General features: G+C 38.8%; 1 protein-coding gene across 1 annotated transcript in view; it reads right to left on the bottom strand.

Annotated features, from left to right (window-relative positions):
• Positions 1-13,488: 13,488 nt before the first annotated feature.
• The window catches only part of LOC107092585 (sodium-coupled neutral amino acid transporter 2-like), a 7,399-nt gene continuing 4,525 nt past the window's right edge, over positions 13,489-16,362 (bottom strand). The window contains exons 10-16 of the mRNA XM_015387148.1: positions 15,917-16,030; positions 15,756-15,835; positions 15,550-15,650; positions 14,629-14,753; positions 14,401-14,545; positions 14,215-14,312; positions 13,489-14,109 (exon numbers count right to left, since the gene is read on the bottom strand). Coding sequence (XP_015242634.1) covers positions 14,005-14,109; positions 14,215-14,312; positions 14,401-14,545; positions 14,629-14,753; positions 15,550-15,650; positions 15,756-15,835; positions 15,917-16,030 — 768 coding nt within the window. The 3' untranslated portion in view covers positions 13,489-14,004. The remainder of the gene's footprint in view (positions 14,110-14,214; positions 14,313-14,400; positions 14,546-14,628; positions 14,754-15,549; positions 15,651-15,755; positions 15,836-15,916; positions 16,031-16,362) is intronic.

The following is a 16,362-nucleotide window of genomic DNA, read 5'->3' as shown; positions in this document are numbered from 1 at the left end:
AGTTTTCTTACCTCTGAAAAGTATCTCTGAAGTACTTCCTTCTGATGAAAGTCCAACAGATTTCTTCACTAAAACATCAGAACAGATATAAAATCAAAAAAGATAAAGTAAGGGAACAACAACAGTTTAAATACACTGAATTAAAATGTTTGTACATTAAATAATTAATTTCTCAAAATCAGACACTTTTGGCTTTGCTATTAAGTAGAGTTCATCTTTCTGTCTAGTAAAGAACTGTCTGTTGCATAAACAGTGAACTTGAGAATCACGTTGAAAGGGAGGGGTAGTTATGACATGGACTTATACACCTGAGGTCCTATTGTAAACAAAGAAACTTGATCCAGATACATTTTCCTAGAATTAAAAACAAAACAACCCCCCCCCATCTAACCACAAGTGGCCTTTAACATTTTTCAGTCTGTGACCACTAAATTGACGAGACCTTGATATGTACACGTGGAGCTGGGTGGTGAGATCAATGACAACTTCTTAACAGCCAGTTAAGGTGTAAATAAAGATGTTGATATCAAGGCCCTTGTTTCAGAAAGAATAGCTATCCTACCCTAAGTAGAAAGCAGATACTCTGAGTAGTTTTATCCAACTCTTCCTTACTAAAACTTTCCGTGATATCACTCGGGTCAGTAAACGCATCTAATCAAGTCTGAGTTAAGCAGGGGCACAAGTGCTCATCGATGGAAAACAGATAACCAAATTCACCATGTTAATGACAGGACAGAGGCTTTGAAGTCTGCATTTATACACCCATGAAATTACTATGGTTGATATCAGAAAATGACTATGCACAAATATTCAGGGGAAAAAAACATCACTGATGCCTCTGCAAAAGAGCAAGAGTGAGCTTGGTACAAAAATGCAAACTACGTCATTGCCTGCATTTTATTTGACAGATAATCAAAGTTACAGTATATTGTCCATGATGCAGAATTAAACTTTCAAGAGAAAAGGGATTTTTTTTGGTATGCTTTGAATATATGTATAGGTGCATCACAACAGGCACCAAAAGGGCGTGGCAGCAAGGGAAGATAGGGGGTAAGATATACAGTTAAGGTTCCAAGCTATCTCTAACCTTAAGACACCATATAAGACTTAGAGAAACTTTGTCACATTGTATACACAGAGTGGTTTGGAAAGATCTCATTACATTTCCATTTTTTTTGAAGTGCTGCAGTGATCAAATGTAAAAATTTGGAGAAAAAACATGGTGCAAAAAACGCATTTATATGGTCTGTTTGATGCAGAGACGATGATATGATTTACGATTTTTTCAACATTTAGCTTTTTTTTTTTAGTTCTTTTCAACAGTTCAGCTGTCTGGTGGTTGTGTGAAAGAAGCTGTTGTGGAATCTGCTGGACCCGCATCAAATGCTGCGGAGTTTCTTCCCACAGGGCAGCAGGGAGATCAGTCCATGGTGGGGGTGTGATGGGTCATTTATGATGTTACGGGCTTGGGACACGCAGCGCTGGGATGAAATGTTTTTAATAGAGGGAAGAGGAGCTCCGATGATCTTCTCTGCTGTTCCCACCACTCTTCTCACTTTCTTCCAGTCTGAGGCACTGCAGCCTCCACACCACACAGTGAGACAGCTGGTCAGAATGCTCTCTATGGTTCTTCTGTAGAAGGAAGTGAGGATGGGTGGGGGCAGGTGGGTTCTCCTCATCCTCAAAAGTAGGTACATGCCCTTTTGTGCCGTTTTTACCAGTGAGGTGATGTTTACAGTCCAGTATCAGGGTGTCTGTGATACGCACCTACAGGAATTTGCTGCTGTTCACCACCTCTACAGCTGAGTTATTGATGAGCAGTGGAGCATGGTTAAGCCGGTTCTTCCTGAAGTCCAAGATGATCTCCTTCATTTTCTCCACATTCAGCATCAGGTTGTTGTCTCTGCATCAGTCCAGAAGCTTCCCCACCTCCTCTCTGTAGTCCTGGCTGTTATCGTATCTAATGAGGCCCACTTCTGTGGTTTCATCTTCATAATGTGATTGGTGGTGAACCTGGAGACTGTTTCTTCAGGGTGAACAGCAGGGGGCTCAGGACGCAGCCCTGGAACTTGTGCTTAGGGTGATGACATTACAGGTGTTCTGTCCACTGACTGAGGACTGTTTTTGAGGAAGTCTAACAGTCAGTTGCAGACAGGTGTTTTGAACGCCATCTGTTGCAGTTTTCCTATCAGATGCTGTGATCGCCCGTATGCCTTTCCACATCCTCCTGGGTGCTGCTGGCGTCATGGCAAAAGATCCTGGATTTTCTGGCTGTGCTCCTGCTTCACTGATCTGTTCAAGTTGGCATGTACTGTCCTCAGTGCCTTTTTATCAGCAGATTTGAAAGAAGAGTTCCAGGCTTTTAGTGATCTCCGAACCTCCCTATTCATCCAGCGTCAATGGTTTGCAGGGATGGGGATTTTCTTTGTGATGCTGACATCCTCAATGAATTTGTTGATGTAGGCTGACAGAGTCACGGCATACTTATCTATATTTAATATGTTGTCATAGGTTGCTGCAGCTTATTTAGTGTTGGAATTTTATCAAACCTGTAGGTGGAAAGCACATCATATGTTTGGCGTGTGTTCCACAACCGGTTTGTGTTTTAACTGAAAACAAGCTTGTTTTTGTTTGGGTTTATCATAGAGAAAAAGACACATGACTCTAAAAGAAGCTGTGCTGCTCCTCTAAAAAAAAGCTTTGTGGTTGTTACACCCAACTATGATGGAGATCAAGACCTAAACTATGCACAGAGAGCCTTGTTCCCAGCAAGGAGGATTGTCACAACTATGACATCATTGACAGGGCTTGAGTAAGTAAGTGAGCAGAAATATGGTCCTAACATTTTTGGGCATCAGAATCCACAAAGATTAAATTCATGCTATATGAAACAATCATTTTTTTTTATTGTTTTATATTGTAATGACAACACATGCTATCTTCTTATAGCAAGATTTATGAAAACATATTTATACTTTAGCATCCCATATAAATGCTGCTGTAAGGGTTTAATGTTTCCTTGTGAGAAGAATAAGAGTATTAATTCTGTTAGATCTGCTGGTGCAAACACTATTGGTGACGTCAGACCTCCACCTGCTGGCATACGTCTCTTTCCTTCTCTGATTCGGCTAAACTTCTACTCCTCCTTGTCTGTGTTTTTGTTCGCCTCCCCAACAGTCCAGCTGACAGTTACAAGAAAACTACAATATGGGCTTCCAGCTAAACAACCTGCTGCAAACATTGGAGTTTAAATAACCACTGTTATCCAAAACAAGAGATTTTATAATCAAGATTAATGAACAGAGGGCTAACCAGCATGTTTTATTTATTTCAAGCAACATTTTTCTTATCACTTATCTTATCTGTTTTACCTTGTGAAAAGTAGTTTTAAACCAAATATTACCTCCTAAAAAAAGTTAACTAAGCTAATGTGCTTAATAAGTTTGGCCCATGAGTTAAGAGTAGAAGATAAACCACCAGAAGATTGAAGATTGGGCCGATTATGATAAAGATTGTTGCAGTAAAAACGAAAAGTTGAAATTTCTTTATCTTGTGCTTCATCTTGTGGAAACAGCTGAGAAGAGAAGTGAGATCAATTAAAATATTCTTATTTCCTTAGATGTAGTGGTGGCTTAAATCATAGTACTAACTACATAAACATATGAGTTTAGGACCAGTTTAACTGATATATTATAAACTGTTTTTTGTGGTTATGTTGAAAATATTCTTACCAAAAAATTCCACTGCTCTCATTTTTGTTCCTTTGGTGAAGTGGGTGGCAGAATTGCAAAAACGAATGCATGAATAGATAAAAATGTGATGTAGCATTTGGAACATAATTAATAAATACTGGAATAAACATGAATATCTAATAAAGACATAATTTACCAGCTGAATATGCAATTAAGCAGTAATATCACTGTAACTAGTATAAGGGAATAAAAACTTGAATGATAGGGTTAATTATGCCTGAGAAATAAACCAACACAAGACACAAGTCACTTTTCTGCAGAAGAGGAGAGTGGAAACAGACAGCGAATGACGTCCCTGAATGTCTGTGGTCAGCACTGCTGGGACCTCTTTGTTCCCTGCCTTTATCATCGAAATTCAAAGAAGCATCAGGAAGGTTGAGAAGTTTGCACATACAAAAAAAGGGGGGTGCAGGTTTATTGCCGGTGATCAGTCACCTGCAACCTCACAGCAAGATAAGGCATATTTCCCTTCCTGGAAGAAAGATTTCTTCTCCCAGTTTGAAGTTAACACAACATTCCTAGCAGGCCAAATGCTTGTAACTTAGTAGAAATAAAATGGTGACATTTACATTTTTCTAACTCTAAATTGTTAAAAAACCTACATATAACAACTAACTGATAAGAATTTGTAAGCACAGTGAAAAAATAAACACTAAAACTTGTTTTATGTCTGACCCAGGTAGACTGTAGTTTATCACGGTTCTCTCCTTCTCCTGCTGCTACCTCTGCAACACCTGCAGCTGCCTCTTTGGATGCTGAGGAAACTCCAGCTTAATCACCAGCAAACATTTGGGTTTACGCCACACATTTGTGAGCCTCTGCTTAAAGGGCATATCTGGTTTTAGCTCTTACTTTTTTAGCACCTTCTGTTTATTTCTTACCTCCATGATGTTCTTCTCTGTTCTCTATGTTGATTGATTGACAGCTGTTCCCAAGAGGGATGGGACATCGGCCCTCTGCTGCCCTGCTTTGTCCAGCCCATTGTCATATTGGGCAAGAGCCCTCTATGCCCGATTGCAAGTCCAGGGGTGAATGCCTGGACTATATTACCAGCTAATAATCCATCCATTAACATCTCTTAGCATGTCAGCAGGATCTCTGAGATCTTGGCAGCAACAACTACAGCCAAAAGTGGCTTATGCCCACTGGGACCTGGCACAGGCAAGTTAGAAAATGACACATAACTGGCACATAATGCCAGTTTAATCAAAGGTCCTATATGGGCGCTGAATATACCAGTCTCATTTTATTGTCAATATATTATTGCAGTTATGCAAAACTAATGTTTATGTATGTAGTTGTAAATGTTTCTATGTGTTGTAAAAAAAACATTTAACAGTCATATCACCAAATCTTGTCATTGTGTTTGCTTTAAAAATGTGACTAAATGTTCCTAAACAGCAACATATTGTCCGTATTACAATATGAAGTGGATCCAGACCAAAAAAAAAAAATTTATGATAGCTACATGGAGGCTTATTAAATGTTCATTTTAGAGTACAGATGGATGTTATGACTCTGGACTTATTTGCAGTTTATTTACTAAAATACCTAGTTCATGAAGCATATTTAGGTTATTCTGATTAGTGCGCTTATACTTTTTTTTAACTCCATAAGCAGTGTACTTTCAATGTATTAAGAGTGTTTTTTTTTTGGTTATAGTTGATTTAAGCTCTTGTATAGTCACTGGCTTCTTATTCTTAGGAGAAAAACAGGTTTAGTGGTAATTATTCACTGTAGCCTGCTTTGTCACTGAATATTACTGATGAGGCCAAGAAGAACCTTACTGCTAGTGATCTTCAGATGAAACTTCATGAGGCAAATTTCTTCAACAAACCACATATTTCAAAAATCTTAATTTGGATATGTCACCACCTACTGGTGGAGTGCATAACTATAGTTAGCAATATAATCTGTGATATTGGCAATTTTTTCTCTTTCCCCCCCTCTTTTAAGTACCTTTCAAATTGGTCATAATGGTGTGTATAATTAAATATTTTGCAAGGTTTTTTTGTGCTTAAAATATTTTTAGAGGAGGACAGTCTTTGAAAGTACACTGTTTTTCTGTCATTTTAGTGACATAAGCTCAAGAAAACAGTGAAAGTGTTTGTGCAACTTGGGCAACGATGAGTAAAATGAAAAGTGTTAGTCAATTTTATTAAAAAATAATAGTTTTTCCAAGTTTTTGGTTTTATTTTGGTTGGAAGTTATATGTCCAATTAATCTTTAGGTTAAAATGATTTTTATCCAATCCAATTTGGGCAAAGAGCAAACAATACAAATTGGTCACTTTTTTCCAAAATACTGGTTAAGTAGTATACCAACTTTCAAAATCAGATACTGGATCTTGAATTAATAACCCTTGGACTGAAGGGCAAAGTCTTACAGCAGATGCTACTTTTAACGCTTACTCGTTTGTTGAAAGCAGTACTACTGAATACTAATAATACAACTTAAACCGGTGTCTTGGTCGGTTTTTGATCATTATATTGTTTAATCTAAACAAAATTGTTTTAAGCAAGTAGACTGGTTGTTTTTCCAACTTATGTTGAATAAGACTATATTCAACCTCTACTCATTAATCAAGAATAATTATTCACTTCCCCTCATAACCTCGACTTCTGAACGTGTCCAGAAACTAGTATTATTTTTTAAATGAGATCTAGGGATGTCTACCATTTTGTCTGAATCCGAGAGTGAGCTGAATGGAAAATGGCCTTTTAGACCCACATCAGAGATTATGAATATTTAGTTATGCCTTTTGGCCTTTGTAACCTACCAGCTGTTTCCCAGAACCTTGTAAATGATGTTATAAAATACTACATAAATATTTTTGTTTTCATCTGTATGGACGAAATCCTTATTTCAGCCAGCAGTTTGGAACAACACCAATGTCATGCCCTGGATGGTTCTCCAGTGGCACTTGGATAATTGTCCACTTTTCAAAGCTGAAAAATGCCCAGTTCTTTTAACCTCTATAACCTTTTTGGGCTATAATTTTGAAGATGGACCCAGCCAAGATCAAAGTGGTGGAGGAGTGGCCAGTTTCTGAGTCCCGCAGTTAGCTCCATCGGCTCTTAGGGTTCGCCAACCGCTACCGTCGCTTCATCAAATACTACAGACTTATTGCTGCCCCATTAACCCAACTCACCTCGACCAAGAGACCTTTGTAAATCAAACCCTGGAGTGGACATGCCGTTTTTGAGCTAATAAAGAGGTTCATAAAAGCTCATATTCTCCTACATCCTGATCTTTCAGCCCAATTCAACTTAGAGGTGGATGCTGTATTTAAGCAATAGACTACATCCTTATGCTCTGTAAGAAGTTCTCATTGACAGAAATTACAACATTGGTAAATGTGAACTATTAGCCATAAAACTCTCCCTTGAGGAATAGAGGCACTGTCTGGAGGGCACTGAACTCCCAGTTGAGATCGGGATCAATAATAAATGCTTGGTCCCACATAGCCCTGGACTTTGTTTTTGGTCTCCCAGAATAAAACCATAAAAGTATTATCCTCTCTATCATAGACTCCTTCTCCATTGACTGTCACCTAATTGAAACCCCCAAACTCCCCTCATCTTCCAAAACTGCCAAACCTTTTTTCAATCATGTATTTTGGTCTTCACGGTCTTCCCCCTGAGATGCTCTCTGACCGTGGACCACAGTTTATTTCTTGGGTTAAGAATGACTTTTTCTTCTCTCTTGACACAAAACCATGTTTATACTCCATTTATTACCCATCTTATGTTTCTTTCCATAACTTAACTATATAAAATTAACAGAACACAGTGAGATCAGTGTGCTGATACCATATTCAGTGTTCTGTCTCTGAGGTGCTCTACAATTTCTCTCAGGAAACGTCTACATGTTTGACCAGAGTCTATGGTGCTCTGTGTGGAAGGTTCAGCTGTTGTCACACTGGTGGATTCACACGAACCCTGAACGCCAGAAGATATGGCAAAAGTAAACTCTTCTGAATCTTGAGATGTGGATTGCAGAAAATAATTAAAATGAAAACAATAACTTCAGTTTATATTACCTATTTAACTTTGTAATTAACAATGTACATGTATAAGTTTCAATTCAGTTTAACAGATATTTCACAAACAGTTTGTTAGTGGTTTTTTTAAAAATGTTCTCCTTGTTCATTTGGCAGACTCTGTGGCAGATTTGCAAAATTTAATTAACAAAAAATAAAAATTACTTATCTTATAGGTGTATTTGCCTAGGTACATTTGGGTGACCCCAATATCGACTAAAACATCATGTATTTAGTATTTCTACTTTGGTAGACTTTCCTCTGAATGTTGCATTTTGTGCCATGAATTCCTGTTTATGTGATCAGAGAAAGCTGTGAAACTGCATTTACAATTGATGGATTTAAAATAAGATTGTTTTAGAAGGCTGCATGCAGTAACTGTCTTTGTGCCTCAGGGAACACTTCAAAAGTTGAAATGAATGAGACAAAATTTGTCACAAATTTGAGTAGGTGAGACAATTTTCCAATGTAATCAGGTTATTTACATTTAAGATAAAAAACAAAACTCCATTATTTTATTTTAAGTGCATGATATCAAATAATGTTATTATAAAAGCAAAAATGATAACTTAATTAGCAGCTTATCTTGAGGCAAAACATGTTATAGTTAGCGATTGATTCTGCAAGTTCTACTACTTAGAAAGAAAAAGTTTAGTTTGCAGTGACAGAGGTCGAATATTCATACAAGTTTCCACCAGGTTGCGCAGGCTATAGCTGGTATTTTGGTCCATTCCTCCATCAGATTTTCTCTGGAGCAGTGAAGCTATAAGGTGCATTCACGCTGAACACATTACTATTACATATTATTTCCATGCAAGTCGCTTACAGAAGAGTGACAAAGCAGTAAAATCCATGCAGTTAGGGCGGTCAATGCTCAGCTCTAGGAAGTATGACCTTCCTAGCAGTTTTCAGGCAAAAGTAACAACCTATTTGATCTCTAGGAAGCCAATTTTTTGGCATTATAGAAAACCACATTGAAAGAAAAAAAAAAGTTTTTTGTGTCTCTCAGCAGGAGAAGAGCTGGGGCATCAGTGATCCTGATCGGTGACCTCACGGTTGGAGATTCCGTTCGTCAGGATCAGAGTCATGCAGCCAAACATGACAAAAACTCCTGATATCAGGAAAATGGTGGCCTAGAGGAGGAAATAATCTCTCTGTGAATTATGTGTAGTTTAGTTTTGAAAATAGATGTGAAGAATAAGTACTAGGTATAGCTTAAATTACCCCAATCCTTTGCATTGACTCCTTCTTGACAAGTTTGATATAGAAAGCAGAGGGCAGGATAAAGATGAGCATTGGAGCAGCAGAGGCACCTGAAAACAGTACAAAGGGTACATTTAAACACATGGGGTCAATAATGCTTCGCTATCAAGACATTAAATCTTATAGATATATGCAGGTACTAACCGATAAGGTCAAAGATATCTCTAATGTTTGGGACAAAGATGACCAGAGTGTTGGTTCCTGCAAGCAGCCCTATGCTGATAATAATGTGTCGGATCCAGCTGAAGTCCTTGGTTAAGAACAGTAGGTCATTTATCGAGGTACGAATCTGTTCAGAATCAAATCAAAATTAGTTCACTGGACTTCATTGTCTTGTTTGACTGTATAACTGATAGTAGAGCTCAGATACTTACAATGAAGAGCACCACGGGGACTGTGAGTGTGACAGCAGACAGTACAGCCAGACGAGCCACCAACAGGAGGACATCATGCTTGAAGTACTTGAAGTAGGTGTGGAGCAGTTCAGGTTCCACATGGACTGTACAGATTTAATACCGCAAATGCTTTATTAGACAGACTGAAGCACGGTTCACTTGATATGTTATCAAAGAGAATAAATAGATGAGATTGAAGAATTTAGATGTTTTATATTCTATTGTGATATGTTTTGCTTTAAATGTTTTACTTTGCCAATAGGTAACCAAGCCTGACTCGACAAGCTGTCTGTTTTTGGTCTGCATGACAGAGTTACATCATCAGTAGGGCTGAGCAGTTAATGGAAAATCTATATTTGGATGAGAACAAATGTATGCTAAGTTCTCCTACTTAGAAAGCAAAAGCAGCCCTCAAAGCGTAAGCAGTTGGTCTGGGGAGCCCCAATGTCACTTGCCAGGGCCGTATTGGCCCGGTTACCCAGACGGGCAGTAGGTTGCCCCCCTCAAAATTTCTTTAGAAATTTTCTAGTTGTGGATACTGCTCTATATCTGAGAGAGGTGCAGTTAACCTTTTGCTGGACGGTTTATGGCAGTGTTTGTGAGGTTTGTTGTTGCTAACAGTGCAGCAGATAAAATGTAAGCAGTGATGAGGCCCTTAGGAGGAGACCAGATCACTTTAAGCATGACATACAGCAGGAATTTTATAAGAACAAACATAAATAATCAGGAGATCCTTTAAATTCTTGAAAGGCAAAGATGGAGTCAAAAACAGCATGATCGTCCTGTGAACCAGCTATATGCTAACTAATTTAGAACAGATGCAATAACTTTCTGTGGTTAACTAATACTATTTATTTGTTTTCAGTGAATGGTACATTAATGGAGATTACCTTGTTGCGCTGGTTTCGGTTATTCTGATCCTGCCCCTCTCTCTGCCTAAGAACTTGAGTAAGTAGGGTTATAGTTATAAGATGTATTTCCTAGGTAATAATAATGGTTAGAGTTGCAGGTTTAAATGGAAACGTTTATTATTTTCTTTCTCCCTTAGGTTATCTGGCTTACACCAGTGGTCTGTCTCTTCTCTGCATTGTGTTCTTTCTGATTGTAGTGAGTATGGCCCCACCTTGTTTTTTTTTTTATTCCACCCGTAGCCCTTACATTTAAGGAATCACTCCACTAAAAACTTTCATATTGTTTATCAAATAGTAAAATAGCAGCATAGAAACATGTTTTCCTATGCATTTCTGCAGGTGTTTATTAAGAAGATCGAGATACCGTGCCCTCTGCCTATGACTGATCATGTGACTGAAACCTTGCTGAACATCACCCACCACAGCGACTGCACCACTTGCGATGATGACACCTGCAGACCTAAATACTTTGTCTTTAACTCACAGGTAAATACATCTATTTCAGCAAATCTTATCAGTTATATTTGTTGAACTATTTGTAACCTGTGGATTTTTTTTTTCATTTTTCCAGACTGTCTATTCTATTCCCATTGTTACCTTTGCCTTTGTGTGCCACCCGACCATCCTACGCATGTATGAGGAGCACAAAGAGTAAGTCCTGCGCACTTTCATCTGGTTGGTCTGCCGGCTTCCGTAGCGTTGTGAACGCGCAGGCGCGCGCTTTTAGGAAATCCTATACACTACTGTTTATGCTCTATAAACATTCTAAATGACTTCGTTTCGAGTAAATTCTGGATGCTACCCACTCAGGACACTTGGAATACATTGGACGAGCAGTATGGAGGAATATTGACACGAATATTGACCTTTCTGCCTCGGGCGCTATGGACCTCCATTATTTGAATGTCAGCAGACAGGAAGAAGCCTCCCAGATCTCCAGATGCATTTGAGATATCAAAAAAGTACTCCAGAGTGTTGTTCAGCATGGGGGTGAGTAGAAAATGAAGGCTAATCATGTTTTGGGTGTACTATTCCTTTAAGAGGAATAAGCTGACGTCTAAATCCAGCGACCTGTTTGCATCCAGCCAGCCCAGACAAAACTTCATCAAAGGGGAGGGATTTTATCAGACACTAATATTGCATTCAGGTACAACTGAGACCAAAGGCTCTCAAATTAGCGAAACAGCATTTCAAAAGTGTTTTGTTCTAAAATATAGGGACAGTCTTATTGGAAACCTTAACATTATACTAAACATGTAATGATCTTGGCACTGATGCCTGGCTTAATTGCTAATTCCATTCACCTGTCTACCTCTGCATGGTTGCTCATTACCGCTCATCTGATCCACCTGCTCCTGTCTCTATTTAAGGTACTTGCATCCAGCTATCAGGGCAGATTATTGTTCTTGTTCTTGGGGGCCAGTGCAGAGAGGGTTTTTAGTATCCCTTAGTGTTTCTGATTTCCTGATCCTGAGCTGTTCTGCCTCTCATCCACTGATTGTGTCTGTTCCTGTCTGATGTCTTTGGAGAGAGTGGTTTTGGGGGTACCATAGTGTTTCTGATTTCCTGATCCTGACCCACTTGATCTTAACCACTGAGCCTGTCAGCAAGTGTTATTTAAGAAAGAAGAGAAACAGGATAAAACAAAATTTCAAAGTTGGTGACCCCTTCTTTAGACATTGTTTTCCTTAAATGCCAGTTTAAATCACATCATTACACTGGATTGAATTCTATGTGGTTTATTTAAATAAATGTGGACCAGTTTTGTTTGATATAATGTATATCAGTTAAAATAATGTCCTGATCTGTAAAGTTTCTTACCTGATTTTTGAAACCCTCATTTTGATTTATTTTGAAATCCAGCTAAAAGATTAGAATTGTGGACATAACTTTGTATTAATGCATGTCTCACTCAACTTCAATTCACTAAACCAGAAAATGCATGAAAATATATGTAGAACAGACTACAGCAATAAATGTAATTGTCATGACACAGGACAGAGGGACCCAGGTTTCAGGCAAGGCAGACAGTGGAATAGCTTAATTCACTTATTCAAACAAAGCAGACTGTTGATACGATGTATCAGCGGTTAGGGTGTGTATCACTAAAGCTCTGGTTTAATAGTTCAGTCCATCCTTAGAGAACGAGGTAGGATCCAGCAGGTGAGCTGCCAACTACATGCGGCGAGCGCTGCCCAGAGTGTCCCAGATGCTGCAGCCCCGGAGAACATGCAGGAGTCCGAAAGCAGGTCAGGGAAACAGATCACAATAGGAAGGCTCAGACGTCCAGGAGGCAATCCGTTCAGACAGGAACTGCCACGCTCAGTGGATGAAAGGCAGAACAGGTCAGGATCAGGAAAACAGAAAAACTATGGAACACTAAAAACCCCTCTCACCACTGGCCAAAGTGAACTAGAACAATAATCAGGTCCTGATAGCTAGATGCAAGTATCTTAAATAGAGGCAGGACAAGATGGATCAGATGAGCGGTAATGAGGAACTGGGCAGAGTTAGACAGGTGAACGGAATGAGGATTTAAGCCAGCCATCGGTGCATTACAAGATCATGACAGTTATGAGCAAAGAGAATCAAAGTTCTGTGAATTGTACCTAATTTTAATACTTTCTACAGCAAGAAAGCAAAACAGAAAATTAAGTTATGGCATTAAGGTCATTTATTTAGGCTTTTTATTATAAACATAGAAATATATATACAAATACAAATATATAGGAAATAATGACAGTTTCTTTAACAGTATTTTTAAAGAAAACGATAACTTCAGTTTACATTGCTTATTTAACTTTGTAATTAACAAAGCAAAAAATGTTGTTAGAAGGCTGCATGCAGCAGCTGTATTTGATCTTTGGTGAACACTTCAAATGCTGGTTATTTACATCCGGAAAAAAAAAGAAAACAATTCCATTCTCTTATTTCAAGTGCATGATATCAAATAATGTTTTTGTAAAGGCAAAAATTATCATTTAATTAGCAGCTTATCTTGAGGCAAAAATGATTTAGCCAGCCATTGAAAGTAGGGCTGAGCAGTTAATGGAAAATCTATATGTGGATGAGAACATCATGTATACCGTATATATATATGAAAAAGTGAATGCTAAGTGCTCCCATTTTAGTTGGCAATAACAGAGGTCAAATGTTCATATAAGTTTCCACCAGGTTGCTCAGACTGTAGCTGGTATTTTGGTGCATTCCTCCCTCAGATCGTTTCTGGAGCAGTGATGCTATAAGGTGCATTCCCACCGAACACGGTGTCCATGTCAAAAGCAGCTTATTTACATATTATCCCTATGCAAATCGCTTAGGGAAGAGCGATAAAGCGATAAAATCCATGCAGTGAGGGTGGTCAATGCTCTGCTCTAGCTGAGGGCTGCTAGGAAGGTCATATGACATTCCTAGCAGTTTTCAATGAAAAATGACAAACTGTATGATCTCTAGGAAACCACTATTTTGGCATTCCGTAAAAGTTTAAAAAAACAATCCACTGGACTTTGTTTCCAAGGTTTCGCTTCCCCTCCAGGAAGCTTTCTCAATTCAAAATGTCACTATTTAGGCAGTATAGAAAACAAGCTTGAAAGAAAATAAACAGTGTTTCAGTGTATCTCGCCAGCAGAAGAGCTGGAGCATCAGTGACCCTGATCGGCGACCTCACTGTTGGAGATCCAGTCCATAAGAATCATAGTCATGCAGCCAAACATGACAAAGAATCCTAATATCAGGAACAATATGGCCTGCAGGAGAAAGTAATGTCACTGGGAATTATGTATACGGTATTTTAGTTTTGAAAATAGATGTGGAGAATAAGAGAAGATAATGTTTGATAATTAATAAATTACCCCAATCTTTTGCATTGACATCATTGACTCCTTCTTGACAAGTTTGATATAGAAAGCTGAGGGCAGGATGAAGATGAGCATTGGAGCAGCAGAGGCACCTGAAAACAAGACAAATGGTAAAGTTAAACACATGAGGTCAATAATGCTTCACTATCAAGACACTAAATCTTATATGCAGGTACTAACCAATGAAGCCAATGATATATCTGATGCTGGGGACAAAGATGACCAGAGTGTTGGTTCCTGCAAGCAGGATTACAGTGATAATAATGTGTTGGATCCACCTGAAGTCCCTGGTTGAGAACAGTAGGTGGCTGATGGAGGTACGAATCTGTTCAGAAACAAACCAAGATTAGTTCACTGAACTTCATGGTCTTGGTTCACTATAACTGATAGTAAAGCTCAGACACTTACAGGGAAGAGCACCACAGGGACTGTGAGTGTGACAGCAGCCAGTACAGCCAGACGAACCACCAACAGGAGGACATCATGCTTGAAGTACTTGAAGTAGGTGTGGAGCAGTTTAGGTTCCACATGGACTGCACAGATTTAATACCGCAAATGCTTTATCAGACAGACTGAAGCACGGTTCACTTGATATGTTATCAAAGAAATTAATTAGATGGGATTGAAGAATTTAGATGTTTTAAATTCTATTGTGTGATGTTCTGCTTTTTTTTTTTTTTTGGTTCATTCCTCCATCAGATCTTCTCTGGAGTAATAATGCTATAAGGTTAAACTTAAAATGAATCGTGGGAGCCGTTGATCTACTGGTTAGAGCAGTGCACTTGTGCTCTGAGAAGGTTGCAAGTACCCGGTTTGTTACCCACAGCCTGCACTCTGGGTCCCTGAGCAAAGACCCTTAACCCCAAAATGCTCCCTGGACGCCTTACAGTAGCAGCCCACTGCTTCCCAAGGGGATGGATTAAATGCAGAGGTAAATTTCTCCAGTGTGAGATCAATGAAGTTAAATTATTATGATTATGCTGTGGTCATACGCATTGGTTAATGACCACAAAATACCAAACCAATTATCTGGTAGTTATTTCAGCAGGATGATATTCTTTGTTGCATAGCTATTGGTAAACTGCTTTAACATGTTGATATGATCATTATACTCCAACAGCCTACATGAGTCTCCTAACTAAATGCTATAGAGCTTACTGAAGAAGTAAGTGGAACAGGATTAGCTTTTAGAAGTCAAGAGGAAATCTGTCTGTCATCATGTTGATATAGATCTTTGATTCTGATACATTGTTGCTTCTTTAGCATGACAAGTTAGGCACATCTAATTACAAGACAGGAGTGTTAGTGTTTAAATCTGGTGAGAGTTACTGTTGAAGGTGAGGTATCCAAAGAGGGCACCCAGCAGGTACATGATGAACATGGCCAGGAAGGACACGTTGGCAATATTCTGCATCTTTCTGCGTGAGCGGCTGTTTACAGAAAATAGGTATAATTTAGACATTATTTTGAAGAGATATAACATGGGTTTAAATATTAGAGAAAGTTTGATATTACACCCAAGAAGCAGGACTTACTCTTTGAGCTCCTCATACATGGGTAGGATGGTAGGGTGGCACACAAAGGCAAAGGTAACAATGGGAATAGCATAGACAGTCTGGAAAAATGAAAAGATCCAAAGGTTACAAATAGTTCAACAAATATAACTGAAAAGATTCGCAGAAAAAGATGTATTTACCTGTGAGTTAAAGACAAAATATTTAGGTCTGCAGGTGTCTAGGGTTAGTATGGTTTCATTCACATGATCAGTCAGAGGCAGAGGGCAAGGTATCTCAAACTTCTTAATAATAACCTGCAGAAAACATGTTTCTCAGCTGCACTTTTACTACCGTATTTTCACGACTATAAGGCGCACTTAAACGTCTTTTTTTCCCCTCAAAATGTTCGGTGTTCCCTTTGGTGCGGTGCGCCCTATGTGTGTTGTAACTGCGACTTTTGAGACCACCTCATTGAGGAGATGATGAAAGAGTGGCTGAATGTAAGGAGACCAGGTGTTTTTTTTTTCCACTCATCACCATCGCTGATGTGAAAAACATGGTGAAACAAATTAAGCTGTGCTCGCTGTTATTCAACCGCTGGACCCAGCAGGTGCAGCAGAAGCAGCGTGTTTATATGCAAAGTCAA

Source organism: Cyprinodon variegatus, unplaced genomic scaffold (assembly GCF_000732505.1).
Source record: "Cyprinodon variegatus isolate N-32 unplaced genomic scaffold, C_variegatus-1.0 Scaffold386, whole genome shotgun sequence".
Lineage (NCBI taxonomy): Eukaryota > Metazoa > Chordata > Actinopteri > Cyprinodontiformes > Cyprinodontidae > Cyprinodon > Cyprinodon variegatus.
Note: the sequence above shows the minus strand (reverse complement) of the source record. Positions and strands in the feature narration are given on the sequence as shown.